The following is a 22169-nucleotide window of genomic DNA, read 5'->3' as shown; positions in this document are numbered from 1 at the left end:
TTAAAAGAGAAGCCTCCTGACCCCGCTTGTTACCCTGCAGCTGCCCCTTCCGAGGCCAACAGCCGCTCCTTGGGCGACGTGTGTCAGGCCCCCAGCTGCTCCCCTCACCCCCAGGGCTGCCTCCCCAGCAGCCTGGTGTGGGATGAAGGTGGAAGTGGATGGACGCGGACTGCAACCCCAGCCATCACGCAGGCTCTCTGAACGCAGCCTGTGAGGCTCGGAGAGAAGCCCAGCCCGCCGTGTGTGCCCTGGGAAACTGCAGGTTCTGCCTGCCCAGACGTCAGGATGCTCACTGCCCCATCCTCTCTCCCACCTTGGCCGCAACCCGGGGGCGCGAGCTGTCCGTGGCGGCGCCCGAGCCCTGGGCGTCCCGTCCGTGGCGGCGCCCGAGCCCTGGGCGTCCCGTCCGTGGCGGCGCCCGAGCCCTGGGCGTCCGGTGTACGCTCAGAGCCCTGCTCTCCCGGCCGCATCCGTCGCTCACAGCCTGTCACCCTCGTTTCATCTTGATTTACGATCAGACCCGATGAGTTTTTGGAGCAGCCATCTCCTGGGGACCGGATAATCAATCTAGGAGACAGCTGTTCTCCTAGGGAACTCTGCTCCCCTGCCCGCCCTGGGGGAGGGAAGGGCCCTGAGGGAAGGCGTGTGGTCCCCAGGGCAGGACCAGACGGCTCTGGGGAAGTTGGCCTTCGCACCCTCGGTGCCATGACCCCTCAAGATCAGAGCCACCCATCAGGACTGAGCAGGTAGCTTGTTCTGAAGTCAGCAAGCCGGTTTCTGCTTGTGTTTCTTACTAGTCTTGGAGATTTAGAGCTGAGGAGGAAAATGAGACGCGCCAGCCAGCCTCCTAGCTGGAGGGAGCAGGGATAGGCTCACGTCCAAACAGCCAGCTTCTCCTGCCTCCTGTACGCCCACCAGACCCAGAGCCCCTCGGCCAAGTTCAACAGAGCTCTGGAGGGTTTGCCACGTGCCTCTTTCACAGCACGTGCCAGCCTCGGCCTGGGCCAGGGGTAGTGCCAGTTCACCACCAGACACTCAGGTGGGGGCAGGGCAGGACTGAGCTCCTGCCTTGTAGCAGCTGCCCTCTTGGCCTTGGCCCTGCCTCAGGTGGCCGACCTCTGCTAGCAGAACTGTCCGCTGCAGCCTCTTGACCAGCTAAGCACCAGGCGGGCCCAGGGCCAGCTGTAGCCACCCCAGCCGCTCAGCTCTGCTCTGTAACCCTCTCTGGCCCAGGGCAGACTCCCTGCCTAGTTGCTTCAGTTGCATCCGACTCTTTGTGACCCCATGGACTGTAGCCCACCAGGCTCCGCTGTCCATGGGATTCTCCAGGCAAGAATGCTGGAGTGAGTGAGCATGCCCTCCTCCAGGGGAACCTTCCCAACTCAGGGATCGAACCCATGTTTCCTGAGGCTCTTGCATTGCAGGAGGATTCTTTACCACTCAGCCACCAGGGAAGCCCAAGACTCCCTGGCTCCACTTCCACCCTGTCCGGCCTTTCCCCTGGGTCCCCCCCACCCCCTGCCATCATATCCTGCCCCAGTGCACTTTCTGGATGTGGCTCTCCTACACAGATCTCTGACCCGCCTCCCCACCCTGCACCCACCCCGAGAAAACAGACGAGCCAGACCACTGGGGTCTCAGGTGTCCCCGAGAGGGGAACTGGGTCGCCCCTTCCCCTTGACTGACAAGCACTGGCAGGACCTGTGATGCCCTTGGTCATGGGGCCCCCAGAATCAGAAGCAGCAGGGACGTGTGCGGCTGAGAGCCTCAGAAACAAATCATCGTCTTTATTGGCAACTTCCACGGCCTGTTTCCTGGCTCCCCTCCTCCCGACTAGTGCCCGGCAGCGTCGGCAGCTCCGATTAAAAGTAATAGATGACAGTTCCATCCGTCCTGCTCCCAAGTGTCACTGTGGGCAGACGGCAGTCTGGCTTCCCGGGCGTCCTCGGAGAAAGGGCTCCCTTCTGGGGAGCAGACGGTGTGACCTGGCCTGAAGGGCACAGTGGGGAGACCCCCAGCCTCCCACCTGGGAGGACCCCCAAGCCTGCGACGGCCTGGCAGGCAGGAGCCACGTGGCCGGCAGCCCAGCTCTTCAGCCACTGTCCCTTCACCTCACTTGCATCACTGCCCAAGAAATGTCAGGTGTCACGGTGGGCTTTACCTGAGCCATGGGGGCCCAGGCTGGAGGGGCTGCCAGGTCTGGTCTGAGCAGAAACAGCAGGGGTGTGTGGACCCTGGCACTGGAGACAGGAATGCCGTGGGTCTCTGGGTGTGCAGAGCGCCTAACAGTGGCCATTCTGGGAACTCTGGATAACAGATTCGGGAAGCCAGAGACTTGGCGTCCACAGGATCAGCAAGTGTGTCTGTCTTCCAGGCGCTGATGTTCAGGAGCACCGGCTCGTGGTATCAGGGCCGCTGTAAGAGTGCAGCCAGCCCAGAGCTCTGTCTGCTCTCAACAGTCCCCGATCCCCTTCCCTTTCTGCAGCACACCCAGGGCAGAGTCCTACCTGTCCAGGAGAACAGAGCCACACAGCCTCGGCCTCTAGCCTTGGCCTCAGCTCCTGCAGCATTGGCCCCCAGTGCCATTTCTTGCCTCGAGTGACTCGGTCCCGTCCTCCACCCAAGGCTGCCATCCTCCGTGGCCCTCGCCCAGGAGGATGGCTCCTCCCAAGGGCTCCATGCCCTCCACCCCACCCCTCAATCCTCAGACAACCCAGTCTTTAAACCAAAGGGAGGAGAGCGACCAGCACCCTGCTCCAGGCCTGCCCGTGCCAGGAGGCTTGCAGGAAACCCCTACCCCCAGAGCCCTGGGCCGTAGGGAGCCTGCGCTCCTCCAAGGGGGACAGCCCACGGCTACTCCACTGATCGCCCTCCTGCTGTGCCCAGCAACCCTACACACACACACACTCCTGTACAGCAGCCACCGCTGGCCTGCCCCCAAGGACGACTCTCCCAGCCTTGGGAATCTTAATGCGCTTTCTCTTGGGGCTCGGGTCCTGCGGTTGCCGCCCCCAGACCCGAGACAGGGCCCGGGCGCGGCTGCCCCTCCTCCCTGCCTTTCTGACCGCGGTCCTGTCTTGCAGCCTTCGCCATCATGATCGTGCTGGCCCTGGTGCGCATTGCGCACGGGCGCGGGGAGGGGCGCCCACCGCTGGCCGACCTCTCGGGTGTCCGGAACCTGCTGGGCGTGTGCGTCTACTCCTTCATGTGCCAGCACTCCCTGCCGTCGCTCCTCACCCCCGTCTCCTCCAAGCGCCACCTCACGCGCCTGGTCTTCCTAGACTACGTGCTCATCCTGGCGTTCTACGGACTCCTCTCCTTCACCGCCATCTTCTGCTTCCGCGGCGACAGCCTGCTGGACATGTACACCCTCAACTTCGCGCGCTGCGACGTGGTGGGCCTGGCCGCCGTGCGCTTCTTCCTGGGCCTCTTCCCCGTCTTCACCATCAGCACCAACTTCCCCATCATCGCCGTGACCCTCCGCAACAACTGGAAGACGCTCTTCCACCGCGAGGGGGGCACATACCCCTGGGTGGTGGACCGCGTGGTGTTCCCCACCATCACCCTGCTGCCACCCGTGCTGGTGGCCTTCTGCACCCACGACCTGGAGTCCCTGGTGGGCATCACGGGGGCCTACGCAGGCACAGGCATCCAGTACGTCATCCCGGCCTTCCTGGTGTACCTCTGCCGCAAGGACACCCAGCTGGCCTTCGGCTACGGGACCGTCAACAAGCACAGGTCCCCCTTCCGCCACACCTTCTGGGTGGGCTTTGTGCTGCTCTGGGCTTTCTCCTGCTTCTTCTTTGTCACCGCCAACATCGTCCTCAGCGAGACCAAGCTCTGACAGCAGGACGTGTCTGGTGACGAGAGGGGTAGGGGGCCTCACTGGCAGAGCCCAGAGCTCGTTGCCTCCCTGGGCACAGCAGGGCAGGCAAGACCCAGGCTCTTGGAGGGGACCTCCTCCCCACCCAGGATTCCACACAGCCTGCACCTCACTGAGGTCACTCTCCTCCAGGTCCTCTTACCTGGGGCTGCCCCCGGCCAGCCGAGCCCCACAGCAGGGCCACGTGGCTGCTCCGAGGTTCTAGTCTGGTTACTGGAATCGAGTCCTCTGCTTTGGAACGGTGGAAACGCAGCGCTGGCACTGCCACTGTTTATACCAGACTCATGTCCCCCCAGCCTCCCTCCCAGCCCCCGCCCCTCACATCTTTGGCAAATCCGCTCCACCAGGGCAATCCCAGAGCCCTCCTGTCCTCCCCACTGGGCCTGGCAGGGCTCGCCTTTCCGCCAGGGCTGGAGGTGCCAAGCACCTCTCCTAGGGGAGCGCCAGGCCAGCCGATGACAAGGACCAGATGTGCTAATTGGTCCCAGGGGCCCCAGACCAGAGCAGTGAGGGCCACACGGAGGGCACCAACATCTCTCCCCGGCTCCTGAGTCCACGATGACCCCGGAGCAGCGGGTGGGAGCAGCCATTTTCTCGCAGACACAGCAGCCCACACATCCCTGGAAGGGATCCTTGGGCCTTCTGCAGTGCCTGGGTTGGGGGGGGCAGGGGCCAGCATACAAGGGGCACTGGAGTGACCCCCGGCTGTCACCACCATGGCTGGGAGCACCCCAGCATGTAGCCCATGGTTCCCACCCCGTAAAAGAGATCGGGCCTGCTCCCCAATGACCCTGCCCCCACTCCAACACTAACAGGGGCTCCCTTTCGAGCCGGGCTGTGAGTATGGACCAACGTCCATGCTCTCCATGCCCCTTGGGCGCCATGGGGTGAAATTTAGGCCCGCTCACCCTTCCCATGGAAGGAGGGCCAGGTTCCCGGCACCTCACCAGCTCCACATGGTACCCCCCCCCCATACACGTAATCATGCATGCACCTGCTGGGCCAGCCTCCCTGGGAGACACGGGTGACTCGAATGAACTGCATTTTCAATGTGCCTTCTCCTGCTTCAGGACCTGGGGGCTCCTCCTGGCCCTCCTTGGCGAGCCCCTGGCCCTGGGCCTAATCCTCCTGTCCGGAAGCCCAGAGCAGTGGACAGGAGCAGCCTCTGGGTGGGGTCCCTGTCCCTCCGTTCTTTGATCTCAGTGCCTTGCTCGGCTCTCCAGGGAATCCCAGCAGCCTGCTCCCTGCCCCCTCCACCCCCGTGCATCTCAACTGTGTTCACACTTTGGACAGAGCGTGGCTGCCAGGTCTTCTGAGGCCCACGGTGGTCTTGGGGAGGGGGACACAGGCTTTGCAAGAACACCGGGTGTCCGCGGGTGGTCCCAGCCCTCCCCTGGGGCCCCCGGGGTAGTCCCCGGCCTGTGAGAGTCCAGTGTCTCAATCAGCCACGACCTGCTTTCTCACTCTTGTCATGCATCTTCCGTCCTAACAGCTCATCCAACGCACTGTTATCCTCCATCCTTCTGGAAAGATACCCCTTCCCCGTTTGCCATCGTAGCTGCCTCCCAGGAGGCCTTGCAGGGTGGGCGGGGCCGGGATGTGTCCAGCCCCTTGGGGCTGGGACCCTCCCTGGGGCTGCCCAGCTGTTTTGCTGAAAAGTCAATTAAAACGTCTGTGCTTACCCTTCTCCAATTACATTTTCCTCTTGCTTAAGAACAAAGCGAATCAAACCATCCTGCCGCCTCAGGCTCCAAACCAAATTTTGGACACAAATTTATTAGTGTCGTAAAACCAGGTTGATTTATGTGGCAATCTGGAGCTGACAGCCGCAGAGTCCGGCGGCCATGTTCCGCTCCGCCACCCAGCCGAGCAGCCACGGTCCTGGAAATAAGTGGCCCGAGGTGTCCACGTCACTGATAGCAAACCAGGGCGCCTCACCCCTGCCGGTCTGGGCTCCTTTGCTCCTTGCTATTTGCCTAACTTCCGTGCTGCTGGAGGTCAGATGGGGTCAGCGTCCTCTCTGCTGCTGATAGCCCCAGGGGATGGGGGCCTAGGACCTAACAGCTGGCCGGTCGCCAGGTGCTCACCTTGCCCGTCCAGCACGTTCAGCTGTGTTGACACCCACTTAGGGAGGTGGGCAAGTAGGGTGATGGCGTCTGGTCTACAGACAAACCTGGGGTCGGTGGTGGGGAAGCTAGAAAAGGATGCCAGCCCAACCTGGCTTGGGTCCAAGTTGTCGCTGCAGAGGAGGCCCCAACCCGATGCCATTCACCTGTCCTGCCTGCCCCAGACTGGCCCTGAGGGCAGGCCAGGTCAAGGTGGGAGTCAGCCTACTCTGTCTGTTCCCCGCAAAAGTGCTGAGCCTCATGCCAGGAGCTCCTGGCTGTGCCCTCACCTGAGGCCAGAGAGGCGGCTGCGGGCTTACAGATGGGGCATATGGCGGATGACAGGCCAGGAGGCACTGCCAAGTGGTGGGAGGTGGGCAGCAGGCACCTTGCCAGGCCCTCAGCCACACAGCTGTTCTTGCCAAAATGGGGGTGGGAGCAGCCTCAGCAATAGGCAGAGGCCAAAGGCAGGATGGGGGAGGGCAGGGGCAGCCCCCCACCTCCCGGGAGAGAGAGCTCTCCCAGGGGGAGAGCCGGCAGTGTGTATGGCACTGGGCCAGTGAAGGCTGAAACCATGCCTCTTGAGAGACCCCACCTCTGATCCGGGCTGACACCTGGCCTTCTGCAACCAGGATCCAGAGCTGCAGGTGGGAGCTGTACGATCCCGCCTCCCCAGGGCCTGGGGCTCGTGGCTAGACTGCAGAGAGGGGGAAGTGACGTCTCCTGAGTGCCTGGTGTGTCCCAGGCATGGCACTGGGCACTCTCCATGTGGACCTTAGCGGCATAACTTGCAGGCTAAGAGTGGAGACCGAGAAATCGGACCTGCCACTTGCAGGCAGCACCCCCCAAGCTCTCTGCTCCTGTCTTTTGTACCTGTATCCCTGACCTGTATGGGAGCTTAAGTCCTGAAGTGCTCAGAAAGCTCTTCCGGTGTACTGCCGACCAGTTCCCTTGTCCTCGCCAGACATACTGCACGTGTAGCCATGTCCCCCTAGACTCATCAAAGACCCCTGGTCTGGGTCCTCAGGCACCTAGTTGGTTTCATAGCCACCTAGTGAGTCAAGTGTCTTGTTCGCAGTTGCCTGCCACGATTCAGAAACAGGAAATGCACTTGAATTCTTTAGGGCTTTGGGGAGGGAGTAGTCTCTGGCTCCCCAACTTCCCCTGCAAACTGAAGGGCAGTCTTCCCCCTTCACAGCCCCAGACTCAGCCCAAGCTGGGGAGTTCTGGAGCCAAGACGGAACCGAAGCTCAGGTATCCTGACCAAAGCCATCTTGCCCACCCCTATCTAAGCTCTGTGTCCCCTTCCCCACACCTGGGCCCCAGGAAAGAGGAGCCATAGAGGATGAGCCCCTCAATAAAGACAGAGGAAGAAATGCAGTGACCAGGGCAGCAGGAGGGAGCAGAGAGACAGCGGGAAGCGTCTGCAGCTGAGATGTGACCAACTGCCTCCCTCCCCGTGTGTCCCGTCAAAAGCACAGCATTTGGGTGTCTGGGTTCAGCCGGCTGTTTGCTCCCCAGTGACGCCCTGCTTTACGACGACTGAACATAACCATGGCTCGCTGCGCTCACCCACACAGCCGGCTCCCTGAGCCCCTGCCAGGCTTTCTGCCCTCCCCTTGATCACGCAGAGGGGCAGCAGGCATCTGAACCTGCAGAAGGCACTCTTCCTGCCCCCACTCCCCCCTAAGACTCGCTTCTCCCCAGAATACATTCCTAGAGAAGGAGCCAGGCAGCCAGGAACCTGGCCCTGGGCATGGGAAGGGCCCCTCCTTAGAGCCAGCCAGCAGCAGGCTCAGCCCCACATGTGGTTCTTAATTATCTTTCCAGTTCTTGGTTATTAATGATCTTGGACAGGGAGCGGAGAGCAGCTTGGACCTCGAAACCCCTCCCAGCCTCACCTACTGCAGCCTGCTCAGATCCAGGGGCTGGTGGCCAATGGTTAACCCTCTCACCTCCAGAGGCTGTGTCCTAGCACTCACTCAGACCCACCTGTTGTGGAACTCCCAGATTCTGGATCTGAATCTGAAAATCCATGGGGCAGAGAAAGTGAAACTGACTTTGGATGGGGGCCCCCTAAACTGGTGGTGGTCAGGCACTCCAGCTGGGAATGGAGGGTATTAGAAATTTCCCCCACTCTACTATTTCAGCTGCTCTTACCCCTAAAGCCAAACAAAAAAATTTTTTTTTCCACTTTTCGTGGCTCCAGTGCCAGGCGGTGGACTATCTGGAGACTCGTGAGGGAACCCAGCCTCCTGGAAGCCAGCGAGGAGGAGTGGTGAGGGTAAGAACACGGGGCAGCAGCTGCACATGGCGCTGCTGGCCTCCTCCCTACGACACAGAGTTAGTTTCTGCCCTGCTTCACCCTAATTGTCAGGACAGAAAGGCCTCAGGCTTCACATGCTCACAGTCAGAAAAGCTTTGCTGGCACCAGTGTTTGCAGAATGGATGAAGAAGGAATTCTGGCTTCAGTCATTGTGGGGCTAAATGTAATCACAGATGTGAACGCACTGCAAACGGTACTCAAGAGCCATCTTTTTAGATGGTTCACAGCCAATGACATGAGGCAGAGGAAGGAGGTGGGGCTGGGAGCCCCGGAGCGAGGACAAAGCACTGAGATGTGGGACAGACTCTCTGACCTGGGGGTCCTCCCAGCCCCAGGAGTCCTGGCACCAGCGAAGCTGAGCTGTGCCTGGCCCCAGAAGCCCACCCGGGCCAGGCTTCCAGAACCAGCAGGCAGTCTGAGCCCAGCACAGCCACCATGGAGTGAATACCGCTGGCCAGGAAAGCCCAGCAGGCTCCCCAGACAGACCTCCCTCCACCACCGGCACCATGACATTGTCGGGCTCCCATCGGGGCCCCTGGCAGAGCAGGGCACCCACAGCCCCCTGGCGTGAGCCCTTGTTTTAAAGGACACTGAAGGATGAAGCCATCCCTCAACCACCAGAGCCCCCTGCTGAGCATATTTGTCACTTCTGGCACCAGGGTGGGAGGGAGCTGACACTGAAAAACAAGTGGCTTCTGCCCAGAGTCTTCGCTCAGCCTCACTTCCTGGGTACTCCCACCAAGGGAGCTGCCCACCTGCTGTAGGCAGGCATGTCACCTGGGATACTCCCATGATACTTCTGTCACCTAAAGGCTGCCGTGTGCCCCACTCCAGGGATGCAGAATGAGGCAGTGAGGGCCAGTGGGTTGTAAAAGGTTGGTTTAATGTCCCAGCACTTGGAGAAAAGAAACTCCAGCCAGATGGAACAAGAAACACGAAAGCCCTGCCCCAACCCCAAGTTCCAGCTTACACGCCTCCCACAGCAAGCCCCCAGCAGCAAGGACCAGGGACCGGCTCACAGCAGGGGAGGGAGACCCCGCTGCTCTTCCGCGTGACTCCAGGCCAGGTGGGAAGGGATTTGCATAAGAAGATAGCAGAAGCCCAACCCACAACAGGACTGCAGCCGCTGAGGTCACCGAGCTGACCATGAAGATATCATCTGTCACTCGGTTGGATTTCAAGACAGAAGCCAAGAAAGCCGGAGACCACCTGCCCGCTAACTGCTGGCAGCGCCAGGCAGAGGATCCAGCTAAACAGGAACCAGAGGACCTGAGCCCTCACACTTCTGACTCCAAGCTGGAGATCCGCCTCCAGGTGCAAGGCCGTGGAAAGCCGTGGGTCCCACAGGCCGCCCTGCTGACCCCTTCCAGTTCCCCACTGTCGCTGTATTCTGGGCTCCGCCCCAGGGTCCTGTCCCTGTGCCCCGGAGGCCCCCAGGCCCCAGGGAGCCAGGCGCCGTGGGCGGCACAGGGTGGGAGTTGAGAGCAGACAAGCCCCCAGCAGAGCGGCAGGTGGGCGTGGGTGTGGAGGCAGGCGTGCTGTCTGTGCGGCCAGGCTGGGGGCCCGGCCCACAGCCCCTCCTGGCAGGCCTCGCGGTAAGAGGGCAGCCGCATGGACTGTGCCGGTATCAAGCGCCCGCAGGCAGGGCGGGCACACCGGGCGGGCCCGGAACTGGGCCGAGTGAAGGCTTCGGCCACCGAGCTGGGCAGAGACGCGTGGCGCGGGCGTGATCCCCGGGCCCAGGCCGCGCGCAGGAGGGCCTCCCGCCGAGCCAGCTGCTCCGGCCCGAGCAGCGGCAGGTCCTCGGGCTCCGGGGGCGCCGGGAAAAGCGGCAGGAAGGGGCGTCCGGACCGGTCGGCGCGAGGGAAGGAGCTGCAGTGGCCGCGCTCGGGCGACAGAGGACGCTCCGGGCGCGCACGCCGCTCGGAGGCCGAGAAGCGCCGTCCGCGGGGCCCGGACCGCAGCGGCCACCGCGCCTCCCAGGCCCGCCGGCCCAACGGCCGGGAGACGTCGGGGAGGGCGGGCCGAGGCGTCGGGGGGCGGCCCGAGGGCTGTGCAGCCCTGCGCCCCAGCGCAGCGCGCCCCCCGCCCGGCGGCCTCCAGCCCGTGGGGCTCGGCTCACGGGGAGGACCCGGGCTGGGCGGCCGCGGGCCGGGGCAGGCGGGTGGCGGGAGCGCCGGCCGGCCGCCGCCCCAGCTCTCGATGGTGCGCGTGGCGCGGTCCAGGGAGCTGCTCACCCCTGCCGTGGTCACCATGTCGCGCGCCGCCTGCAGCATCTTGAGCACGCTGGCCTGGGCCGAGCCGGCGGTGAGGTCGGGGCTGGGCGGGCGCGCGGGGCTGGCCAGGCTCTGCACGCCGCTGAAGCAGCTGTAGATGCCCTGGGCGGAGGGAGGGGACAGACTCGCCGTGAGCCGGGCCCTGCCCTCCCGGACAGCCCCCACCCCGTGCGCCCCTCGCCCAGGCGGGATCCATCAATTCAGGCATCTCTCAGTCCCAAGAAGAAGCTAACATTTGTTGCAGCTGCTGCTGTTAAGTCCCTTCAGTCGTGTCCTACTCTGTGCGACCCCACAGATGGCAGCCCACCAGGCTCCCCCGACCCTGGGATTCTCCAGGCAAGAACACTGGAGTGGGGTGCCACTGCCTTCTCCCTAGCATTTGTTAGGCGCCTCTTATGTCCCACTGGGAGCATTTACAGAGGAGCTCTGAGGCGCCAAGTGATGAACTCCTCCTAAACTCACACAGCGTGTAAATGGCAGTGAGGACTCGGACCCAGGTCAGCCTGGCTCCAGAGTCCTGCCCTGCCTGTTGAAGAAGGGCTCTGCTTCTCATCTGCTGCGTGATGCTGGCAGGCCATGCCACCTTCCAGACCTCAGTTTTTACATCTGTAAACAGGGCCAGGGGCCAGCTAGGTTGGTGCCCCTACAGCTGGGGCCTGGGTAGGGCGTGGGCACCCACCCTGCTGAAGGCCAGCAGGAAGTCCAGCCGGGACGTGTTGGGCACGGAGTGCCGCAGCTTCCAGTAGACCAGGTGCTCCCAGGCGAAGACCAGCAGGGCCAGCCCCATGGCCACAAGCAGCATGTAGAAGACGCCTGCCATGTTGTCAATGTCCAGCTTGCTGCTCATCACCTCGTTCTTCTCATTCTGGCAGATCCCTGAGAGCCACACGGTCTCCAGCTTCTGGGTCTCCCCTGGGGGCGGAGGGGTGCACACTTGGCTCAGTGAGGACCCTTCCAGCGCTCACCTATGCCTGCAGTGAGGAGGGGCCTGGGGCCAGGGTACCACCCACCTGTAGGACTACACAGGGATCCAGCCTTATGGGGAGGATGGGGGCAGGGGAGCAGAGTGGGAGCAAGGGGGGGCAATGACAGCCTCTGACACGCTCACCTCCCACATGCCCAGTAAAGGCTTGTTGACTGGGTAAATGTTATCAATCATTTATTCGTCAAAGACTTATTGATCACCTGCATGCCAGGCATGGCACTGGGCACACAGAGACAGAAGACCTAGGCCCCCGGGGAGGCTGCAACCACCTTCACTGGTATCACTCACATAACTCTGCAGCACTGATGGAAAGCCAGTTTATCTAACTGGGACTCGAAATTCAAAGCTCTCTCTGGGTCTCGGAGCAACCCAGCTGGGCCACTCACGGGTGTGAGGTCTCGGTGCCAAGGCCAGCCTGGGCTGGGGCTCTGGGATTAGGCTGGCTCTTGGCACTACCCCCAGGTCCTCTCAAGATGGAAATGGAGAGAATTCCCTGACTGTCCAGTGCTTAGGACTCCATGCTTCCACTGCAGGGGGCACAGGTTCAGTCCCTGGTCAGGGAACTAAGATCTCACATGTCCCAAGGTGCAGCCAAAATAAATTAATAAATAAAAGATAGCTGTTGTTAAAAAAAAAAAAAAAAAGATGGAAATGGAGGGGAGGGGTCTCGGGAAAAAGTAAAGGAGTTCAGACACCCCACCCCACCCCCCACTGTGTGGCCTGAGCTCCCTCCTTCAAGGACTCCCCAACTATTTCCTGCTCCCTCCTGGCCAACTCATCCCTCCCCAGTCTCCCTCCAGTGTTCCTAATGCCCCCACCCAACTACTGTGCCAACCTCCCACCCCCAGAGCCTCTCTCCCTGCCCACAGGCGCTGGGCACTCAGAGAACCGCAGTGGAGATGCTAACCAGCCACCAGGCAGCTGTCCCAGCCACGGGCTTTCTCACCCACGTGGTACCCACCCCGGCCCCCACCAGAGGCTGCACCCACCATCTCCCAGGAACTGTAGGAGCGCCAGGTCTATGGCCCGCTTCCAGTGGGAGTCCTTCTGCATGGCGATGCCATAGCCGGTGGTGGCAAAGACCTTGCCAGAGCCGATGGTGACCAGCTTGCAGCCCTCGTCCTTGCCCGCCATATAGTTGAGGACAGCGGCGTCATAGATGAAAGCGTCCAGCTTCCTGGGGGACAGGCTGAGCCCTCAGGCCGGCAATCAAGCAAGGTGCGGGGCACCGAACCGGGGGCCTGACGGGGATCTGGGCCATGAGAGCCCACAGGCCACCACCCAGGGGGGAGGGGATGGGCAGAGCCTTCTCCTCCCTGGGGTCCTGGATGCAAAGAAGCCCCCTCCCTGGGGCTTGGGAACCCCACCTCCCTCCTCTTCAGAGAGGCCAGGGGGACTCTCTGCCCCCGGAGGACACGCCCTCTCTGCCCTCCGGGCCCCTAAAGACAGTAAGAAGGTCATAACCAACACTTGGGGGCAAGGCTGAACCCTGGTCAGTACCATAGCTGCACCCCTGGGCTCTGGTGGGTGTCCATTTTTGACTCACTCTGCCCCTCCCCAGGAGTCCTACCGGGCAACCCAGCCTCACCGTCCCCACCTTGGGTCTCTCAGGGAGACACATGGGTAGAGACAGTCAGAGGGTGGGTGCAGGACTGCAGACCCACCCCATCTTGAGGCTGGTCAGCGCGTCCTCCACCGAGCGCTGGTTGAACTTGACCATGTGGGTGTGCATGTCGCGGTAGTTGCTGCGGATGTTCCGCTCCGTGCTGCCGTTGGGCACCGTGCCAAAGCGGAAGGGCGGGTACTGATCCTGTGGCCGCTGGAACTGCAGGCAGAGGGCAGCTGTCGGCATTCCTAACCCTTCCTCTGACCTTCCAGGCGCCAACACCCCCAAACCAATCCCCACTGCCTGGACTCGCACAGGTACAGCAGAACTGTCTTAGAGACTGATTGCGCCAGGCCTGTGTCTTACAAACGAGGACACAGAGGCCAGGACAAGGAAAGATGCACTCAAGACATACTACGTGGGCTCAAGCCATTTCTCCCCTCCCCAGGCTCCCCGGCTTCTTCCTGCTCCCGCCTCCAGTTCAGATTCCACTGACTCCATCTGTCCTGTGTCCCACCCAAGGCCTGCCCCTGCCTGCCCACGGCATCCTCCACCCTGCCACCCTCCAACAACAGGGGCTCCAGAACCTTCTTATCGCTGAGTCCAGACACGGTGTCGATGTACTGCTCCTGGATCATGAAGGCGGCCAGGTTGGCGGTGTAGCTGGCGAGGAAGATGACGGCAAAGAAGGCCCACACCAGCACCATGATCTTGCTGGTGGTGCCCCGGGGGTTCTCAATGGGCACCGAGTTGTTGAAGACCAGCGCCCAGAGCAGCCACACGGACTTGCCGATGGTGAAGGACGGGCCCCCGGACCCTAGGGACGAGAGGGCAGATGCTGGGGTTCCTCTTGCCCGGCAAACAGGGCATCAGGTCCAGCCCACCTGAGTCCACGGCTCCTGTCTCCACTAACCCCATCCCTGGCATTCCCCACCCCAGAGCACATCAACTCACTTTGCTTCTCCCTCTCATGGATCTGATGGGTCCCCTGCATGTTGTCTGAAGGCCAGGAACCCCCACTAGGGGATATTCTCTGAAAGGCTCCCCCCCCACCCCACTGCCCCATTCTCTCACTCCCTAGCCTCCCCCACCCCCTCCACCCGAAGCCCTGAGCCCACCTCTCCGGGAAGCTCCAAGCCTGCTCCCTCCTCCCAGGCCCGAGTGGGAGCTTACTCTTGCCGCTGGTGAGGTTCTGGTTGTAGCTGACGGGGCTGAAGTACTCGAACACAAAGACAGTGATGGCCACGACCGTGAGGCACATGACGAACATCATGACCCACACGGCAGGGCTGTAGGGCTCTGGGAACAGAGGGAGGCAGCTCAAAGGAGGCCTGGGTGCAGGCAGGTGGGTCACCAGCCCCTTGGACGGAGCAGAGGGGTCTCTGACTCTCACAGCAGTGGAGCCCCAGGGGAGACACCCCTCCTAGGGAGACCAGGCTCCCCAGCAAGCCTTGGTCTCCCCTCTCCATCTGCTCTGGGACAGGGTCTTATCACCCAGTGCTTGCCCTCCAAGGGCCCACCCGAGGCTCCACACATCCACCTGGGGGTCCCTCCGCACCACCCTCGCCGCCCCCCGCCCCGGCCCTGAGCCGCACCCAGGAAGGCCGACGGGGAGACAGTGCCGTTGCTGCGGGCCACCATCACGCTGATGCCCGTCTCCACGAAGGGCACGGAGAAGTCCACAATCTCGGAGCGCTCCTCGTTGATGGTGAGGGAGCCGATGGCCATGTCCGCCCGCTTGTAGTACACCTGAGGGTCAGGCCCAGATGGGAGAAGGGGCTCCCGCTCCCCTCCTGGCCCCCCTGCTGGCACCCTCCACCCGAGTCCTCAGAGCTCCACCCCCGGAGTCATCACTGGTGTCAATACGGTCCCCGTGCCAGCTCGGACACCCGTGGGAGCTGGGCCTGGGTCTCACCCCAGCGGAGCCCCAGCCAGGAGGAAACACCTAAGGGACCATCTGGGGGGGTCCAACGGATGTCAGGGCAGTGCGGGGGGAGGCAGGCAGGTGGGCTCGGGCGGCCTGGGGACGGGCCTACCTCCCCGATCATGCCGTTCCACACACCGCGCACCCTCTTGCCATGCTTGCCGTTGGTCACCAGGTACAGGTCGTAGGAGAACTTGACCACCTTGGCCAGCTTCTTGAGGATGTCGATGCAGAAACCCTTACAGCAAAGCTTGGTGTAGGGGGCCGCGTCACCGCCGCTGCCGCCAAGAAGACCACTGGGGTCAGAGCCAGCGGCTCTCTCAGCCTGGCGTGCAGACCCCGCCCCCACTCCCGAGCATAAGACACACGCTCGCCCGCCGTCACTCAGCGCACATCGCCCCGCCCACCCCCGTGTTCTGGTGGACCTGAAGGTGTGGTTGCTCTGCCGGCGGCAGGGCACAGTGTTGGGCACGCAGCCGCCTGTGCCAGGGTCGGGACTCTCCACGATGACAAAGGGTCGCTCCTCCAGCGTGGCCACCGTCAGGTGCCGGCTGTCCACCACGGGCTGCAGGGAGGCGCTGTAGCGAGGCCACACGGGGTACTTCATGTGCAGGATGCCGTGGTCCCAGCGCCCCACCTGCAGAGGGTGACCGGCCTCAGCCTGGGACCTTCAGCCCTACTACGCCCATCCTGTAGGTACGGCTTCTGTGGGGTGGGGGGGAGGGCATGCCAGGACCAAGAATCCCACCACCACTCCTAGGATCACATGGGACAGGCCAGAGCAGGGCCTGGGGCAAGAGAGTTTGGAGAACAGGAGAGTCAGGGCAAAGGGCTGGGCACGCCCAGAAGGGAAGACCTCCCTGCAGCCTCCGCGGCCTCTGTTCCCCACACTCTCCAGTCCAGCTTCCACACTGCTGCTGGCCCAGGGAGTCTTCCTAAAGCCCAGACCTGAGCCTGTCTCTCCACACTCATTCCCAGGACCCTCACACAAAGTCCTTAGCCCAGCACTCAATACCCTTCACACTTAGGTTCAACTTCTCTCCATCACCCCATCCTTCTCCCCCAGTCTCCACACCCCTGAACACATCAATTAAAAATGCTCCACATCCTTCTTCCCCTTGGTCTATACGAGACTAGCATCCCTTCTGGGTGGGCTCCTACTCAACCGTCTATAGCCCAGACCAAATGTCCCAACTTCTGAGAAGACTTCTCCAATTTCCTCCTTTGAAGGCAGAATCAATATCTGCCCCTCCTCTCTACTCCCATAATGCTTTGCAAACCTTCTTTCATAAGCAAAGATCTCCCCAAAGTCTATTTGTTTCCATCCATTTAGCCAACACAGCTGTGAGTTACTCCTCCAAGGGCAGGACTGTGCAATAAGAGTGCTTAATAAGTTTTATAGTGGCGGGAGGCCGGGGTGGTGTGGGAGCCCAGAGCAGAGGTGCCTCACCCACCCTGGGGGACCTGGAAGGCTTCTCAGTGGAGATGTTTCAGCTGAGACCTGAAGGATGAGGGGCCGGATAAGGGGCAGATGGGACTCTCTGCTCAGCTGTGGGGCAAGGAGGGGGGACACAATGAAAGGATACCGAGGGCCCCTGGGCTCACCCCCTTCTCACCATCTCCCAAAGGCGGTGCCGGTTGAGGGCAATCACCACCATGGTGGGCTGGACCAGGTACCCACCAGGGCTGAAGGAAAAGTCCCGGCCCTCCCAGGTGACATTCAGTAGGTGCCTGCGAGGAGGGGAGAAGCCACTGTCCCCTGAGCCCTGCCTGCAGCCCAGCCCAGACCCAGACGCACCCTCCCCCGCCTCCTGCCTCATCACCACCCCCAGCAGGCAGCATTTGTGTATTTCCTGCTGTCTCCTTACGCTGACCCCTGAAGTCCTCACCACACTCTCACTCCCCGCTCTTTGCTCAGATGAAGAAACTAAGGCCCAGGGAGGTGAGGTCACTCGGCCCCAGGTCACGCAGCTAGTGGGAGGTGTCACAGGCAAGCCCAAACTCCCTGCCACCACGTGCCTTGAAGCACCCACCTCACGCCCATGCCCTGGGCAGATGCCTACCTGTAGAAGGCCTCCCGGGCAGGGCTGAGGGGCCCGGGGTGGGCGCGGCAGTCCGCAGCCGGGGCGGGCAGGGCACCGTGCTGGCGCCGGTAGCCATGGGCGCCCAGGGCCAGGATAGCCACGCCGTCTCGGACCTTCTGGCGCAGGCTGAGGCGCCAGCTCTCGGTGACGACGCTGATGAGGCCCACGGGGAAGGCGGCAGGGGGCGTGTCGGTGCTGCCCAGGGCCAGGCTGGGCACCAGCCACACGTGCCCGGGCCCCACCAGGCCAGCCTGCGCCGCCTCGGCGAAGAGCACCTCGGCCTCCTCGCGTGAGCAGTAGGCCACCAGCACCGGGGCGTCGAGCTGGCGCAGCAGGCGCTGGGTGTGCTGGCGCGCCCCGCCGGGGCCCAGCTCCAGCGTGAGCACGTCCAGCAGCCGCCAGCTCAGGTAGCTGGCGTCGGTGACGGCGCGCACGCCCTCAAGGAAGAGAGCGTGGCCGGGGTGCAGGCTGGTGATCACGGCGAAGGCGCTCCAATCATACTCCTCCAGCACCTTGAACAGCACCTGCAGCTGCTGCTCCAGGGACACGCCCAGCTGCAGGAAGGCGGAGCCCGACTCCTGCGGGGCGGGGGCGGGGCCTGAGCGGGGGCGTGGCCGGCCTGCCCCGCCCCTTGGTTAACCCCACCCCGCGTCTCGGCATCGGAAGATGCTGGGCGTCCCGGGGGCCCCTGTTCCTGCTATGCCCTTCATCCCTCCCCCCGGTCCCGTGCGTGGTTCCCAGCCCCTGCTGCCCATGAAAATCCCCTGGAGATCATTTTTTAAACCTTGCTGCCTGATCAAGTCTGGACCGCAGACTGGCAGCAGCAGCGTCACCTGGGCGCTTGTAGGAAATGTAAATTCTCTGGGGAAATGCACATCTGCTAGGTCAAATTCTCCAAGGATGGCGCCCAGGGATCTGTATTTCAACAAACGCTTCAATGACTCTTGAGCCCACCAGTCCCGGCCAGCTGAATGGGCCTCTCAGAAACGGTACACTGGGCGTCTGTATTTTTCTACAGCACTGTGAGAGTGGAGAGTCACCCGTGCTGAGACCTAACGTCAAGCCCAGAGGCAACTGGGAAAGCGCCATCCTCTACGGAGCCCTGGCGATGAGAAAGCTCCTCCTCTCCCCTGCGTCGGCCACCACAAAGCACCCAGGATCTGCCAAATCTAGCCTGGACTAGGGCAGTCCTCTCCAAGCTGTGAGCTCCCTGCTGCCACTCCACCCCACCACGACTTCACCACACTGCGACTGTCCCAGTCTTTTAAAAAAGCAACTCCATGAAAACCCTATAAGACAAGCAAACCAGTTCCTTCAACAAACAAATTTACAAGGAAAAGAGAGAGAGACGGGAGAGAAGACTTGAGTGGAGACGCGAAAGTCGCACCAACCAATCGCCACGCAGGACCCTAGTTTGGCTCCTGCTTCAAGTCAACAGATTTTACCATACACGTTTATGAGACAATGGGGGAAGATTTGAACACTGCCTGGATGTGTTTTGCTGTCAAGGGGTTTTTATTGTTTTTTAGATGGGATGATGTATGGTGGTTTTATTATTTCGTAAAGTCCTATCGTCTAGAGTTGTGTACTGAGGTATTTATGGATGAGATAAATATTGCATCTGGGTTTTGCTTCAAAATAATACAGAAGAAGGGAAAGTGAGTAGGGGAAAGGATAAGGCATGGGCGGCCTGGGTGGGATATGGGTTACCTGGGATCGTTAAACTCTTCTATTTTTATGTATGCTCAAAACTCCCCATAATAAAAATATAAACATAAAAGACGGCAAATAGATCAGTCTCTCCCCTCAACACCTTCAGCTCCTCGCTTTCTTAGAGTGAAACCCAAATGTCTTCCCATGTGGTCGGGACCTCACCTCCCTCCCCAGGCTTCTCTCGTTCCTTAAACACTCTGCTCCTTCTCGCCTCCGAGCAGCTGCACTACTGTGAACTGCCTGGAACTGTCCCCTTGGCCTAGGACTCTCACTCCCACTCCACCCCCCCTCCACACACACTACTTGTCAACCCCCCTCATCCTCCAGGGCTCAGTTTAGGTGTCACTTCTTAAGAGACCTTCTCCTCTGACCGGCCCCAGACCCGGAAGGGGCCCTATTGAACTCCCAAGTGGCATCCCGTGTTTGTTCTTCCAGACGCTGATCCCAGCTGCGACTGCAGGTGAATGTGTGTTTAGATCTCTCTCCCCCCAAGACAGACAGCGAGGGCTTGCCTCCCCCAGGTCTCAGACAGTGAGACCCCACAAGTTCTAGCCCGCAGGCCAGCTACTTCAGATCCCATGCCCAGCCTGGCCCTTCAAGCTGGGCTCTGGAGCCTGACCAAGGAAGGTCAGAAAAACAGGCAGAAGGCGAGCCAGGGCTGTCTCAGAACCAGAGGTGGGTTTTCCACCTGCCTACCCCTCATCCAGTCACAAATGTGAAAGCAGCTCAGAAAGTTTATCTTCCAGAACATAGAATCATCATTCCCACAGCCTTCCCCTCCCTCACCACCCATGTCTCTCTCAGTCCCAACATCCTTGCTGGGCCCACCCAATCCCACCTTCCCAGGACCCAAGCATCTCCCTGGCCCAGACTCAGCCCACACTCCCAGCCCCAGCCTGGCTCCAAGCTCAAGGGATGGGAAGACATGACTTTGAACGGGCACCTTGGGAGTGAGGACCACAGCAGAGCCCCCACTGATGCTGAGGATTGGCACATGGGTCTGGGAGGAGATGAAGTCCAGGATCTGGGCCACGGCCTCGGTGCCCACGTTGTCCTCAAAGATGATGCCATGGACCCGGGCAGCCCCCAGGAGCCCGCAGATCTGGGTGAAGAGACTGCTGGGGTTGGTGTTGTTGACACCCACGGTCAGCGGCTGGATCTCCAGGGGTAAGTCCAGGAAGCTCTGGGGGGTGAGGCGGGTACGGGCCTGGGCCTGCGGGGACCCCGAGCTGCCAAACACCACGGCCACCGTCACAGTCTGCTCTCCCTGCTCAGGGCCCAGCCCTGCCCAGGCCCCGAGGAGTGAGGTAAGCAGCAGGGCCGGGCCCAGGGCCACCCCCATGTCCACTGGAGAGTCCTGCGGAGAGAGCAGGGTAGGCACAGGCAGGGAGACGGAGGCGTGGAGAAAAAACAAGAAGGACAGAGAGGAGGTGAAAGCCAGAGTCAGAGGGACAGACATCCAGAGGACGAAAGAGAAGAGGGAGGAGCCTCCCTCCACATAGAGAGGCGGACAGACACAGACAGACACAGAGAAAGAGGCAGAGAGGTTAGCTGAGGGTTCACGGGCAGCCTGGAGACTGGAGTCTGGGCAGAATGTGGCCTGGAGAGGTATTCATGACTTCCCTTCTGCTGTTGAACAGCATGCTTGGCTAGAAAGGCCAGACCTTTGAAACATCTATCTGGGGTCTGCCCCAGGGAGGTACACATCAAATGCTAATCTGGTACCAAGTGCATGGGTTTGAGTCAAGGAGACCTGAGTTCAAGTCCCAGTTCTGCCACTCACTGACTGTGTGATCTTGGGGAAGTTGCTTGGCCCCTCTGAGCCATGATTTCTTGCCAGCAATAATCACAGGACTACTTCACAGCAGTGAGAGGGCTACCCACTGTTATCAGCATCTTTATTTTCTAGGTGACAGCTCCATAGCCAGGTGACGGAAGGCAGCTCTTGAAACACACACACACACACACATTCTGCATCCTAAGTTGAATCTAACATCCCTGAGGACCCTGCTCTGTGTAACCCTGCCTGGCACAAAGCCCCCTCCTCCTGGGCTCTAGACATCCCTACCCTTCCTTCCGTGGCCTCAATTAGTAGCAGCTCTTCCGCAGCAGGAGTGTGACCCCACTCAGTTTTTCAGGGCTTGGGGTCACCTGCAATCCCCATGGTATCTCACATGTGAGTTGCCTCCCTGGGCCATTGCTGGTGTGAGGGGTTTTTTAAACCTACCCCAGGGGCCTGATGTGTATCCTCATGAAACAAGCGTCACTGATTTGGGTGGGGACCAACAGCCACACTGGTGAGTGGTGCCCAACGAGGCAGCTCTCCCTCCCAGCTGGCTGTCAGCCACAGCTTTGCCACCCTTTCCATTTCCATCACTTCCCCGATGAAACTTCTGAACGGGAGAGGGCCAAAGGGTGACCGGGCTGGGCCAGGCTTCATTTCAGAATGAGAAGACAGGATTTTTGGCAGGGGAGGGAATACTGTACTTGCTTTTGTGCCCTTGAAATCTCCCCCTGTGTAGGGTTTCCCAGTACACTGAGAATGTCAGCCCAGAGGGACTTCCCTTGTGGTCCAGTAGCTAAGATTCCACGCTCCCAGTGTAGGGGCCCCACGTTCGATCCCTGGTCGGGGAACTAGATCCCACATGCCACGACTAGGAGTTCGCATGCAGCAACTAAAGATCCTGAATGCTGCAACAAAGATCAAAGACCCCAAGTGTCACAACTAAGACCCAGCACAGCCGAATAAATAAATAAAATGAATGTCAGTGTGATTCTAGGGTAGGGACATAAGCCCACCGTGTTCACTGCTACCTTCAATCAGAGGTTTCTAACCACACCAGCAAAGGACACTGTCACGCTCCTTTCTCCTCCTGCAAGCTCTCTGTGCTCAGCTGCCCATCCCTGGGAAGCCTGAAGCCTCCCCTACTTCTGCCTCCCAGCTCTGAGTTCCGGGCCTGTGCTGTCAAATATAGCAGGCACCAGTCATGTGCAATTATCAGGCCCTTAAATGAGGCTCATCCCCACGGAGGTATGCCGTAGGTGTAAAATACACACGGGATAACAAAAACTCCTTATTATAAAAAGAAAATATCTTGTTAATATCTTTATATTGATCACACGTTGAAGGAATATTTTAGATACATTGATTCAGACACAATATAGTGTTAGAATTCATTTCACTTCTTTTTCCTTTTTTCTAATGTGCCTACATGTGGCTCTCATTTTGGTTCTTTCCAGCCACGTGACTGTAGATGAAGGACCCAG

General features: G+C 60.8%; 2 protein-coding genes across 4 annotated transcripts in view; one reads left to right on the top strand and one right to left on the bottom strand.

Moving 5' to 3' along the window:
• Positions 1-5570, top strand: part of TMEM104 (transmembrane protein 104) — a 54641-nt gene extending 49071 nt beyond the window's left edge. For all 3 annotated transcript variants that reach the window (XM_052657413.1, XM_052657414.1, XM_052657412.1), the window contains exon 10: positions 3084-5570. In XM_052657413.1, coding sequence (XP_052513373.1) covers positions 3084-3844 — 761 coding nt within the window. In that variant the 3' untranslated portion in view covers positions 3845-5570. The remainder of the gene's footprint in view (positions 1-3083) is intronic.
• A 4021-nt stretch (positions 5571-9591) lies between these two features.
• On the bottom strand, positions 9592-20361 carry GRIN2C (glutamate ionotropic receptor NMDA type subunit 2C). Its single transcript, XM_052658333.1, has 12 exons — positions 19846-20361; positions 17169-17767; positions 16722-16836; positions 15531-15742; positions 15218-15383; positions 14777-14930; positions 14355-14480; positions 13769-13998; positions 13240-13400; positions 12565-12752; positions 11270-11502; positions 9592-10692 (listed from the first exon to the last, which is right to left on the bottom strand). The coding sequence occupies exons 1-12, from the start codon at positions 20359-20361 to the stop codon at positions 9592-9594; spliced, it is 3801 nt and encodes a 1266-aa protein (XP_052514293.1).
• Between the last annotated feature and the right edge of the window lie 1808 nt (positions 20362-22169).

The sequence above is a fragment of the Budorcas taxicolor genome, chromosome 19 (genome assembly GCF_023091745.1).
Source record: "Budorcas taxicolor isolate Tak-1 chromosome 19, Takin1.1, whole genome shotgun sequence".
NCBI lineage: Eukaryota > Metazoa > Chordata > Mammalia > Artiodactyla > Bovidae > Budorcas > Budorcas taxicolor.
This window is presented reverse-complemented; position numbering and strand designations above follow the sequence as displayed.

What these genes read in the sequence shown, in the direction of transcription:
- GRIN2C (XM_052658333.1), bottom strand. Translation starts at nt 20,361, where the DNA reads ATGTCTGTCCCTCTGACTCTGGCTTTCACCTCCTCTCTGTCCTTCTTG. An exon ending in CTCCCCGTCGGCCTTCCTGG is followed by an intron (nt 14,481 to 14,776) that starts GTGCGGCTCAGG and finishes CTCTGTTCCCAG; the next exon opens with AGCCCTACAGCCCTGCCGTG. An exon ending in TCCTGCTGGCCTTCAGCAGG is followed by an intron (nt 10,693 to 11,269) that starts GTGGGTGCCCAC and finishes CCCTCCGCCCAG; the next exon opens with GGCATCTACAGCTGCTTCAG.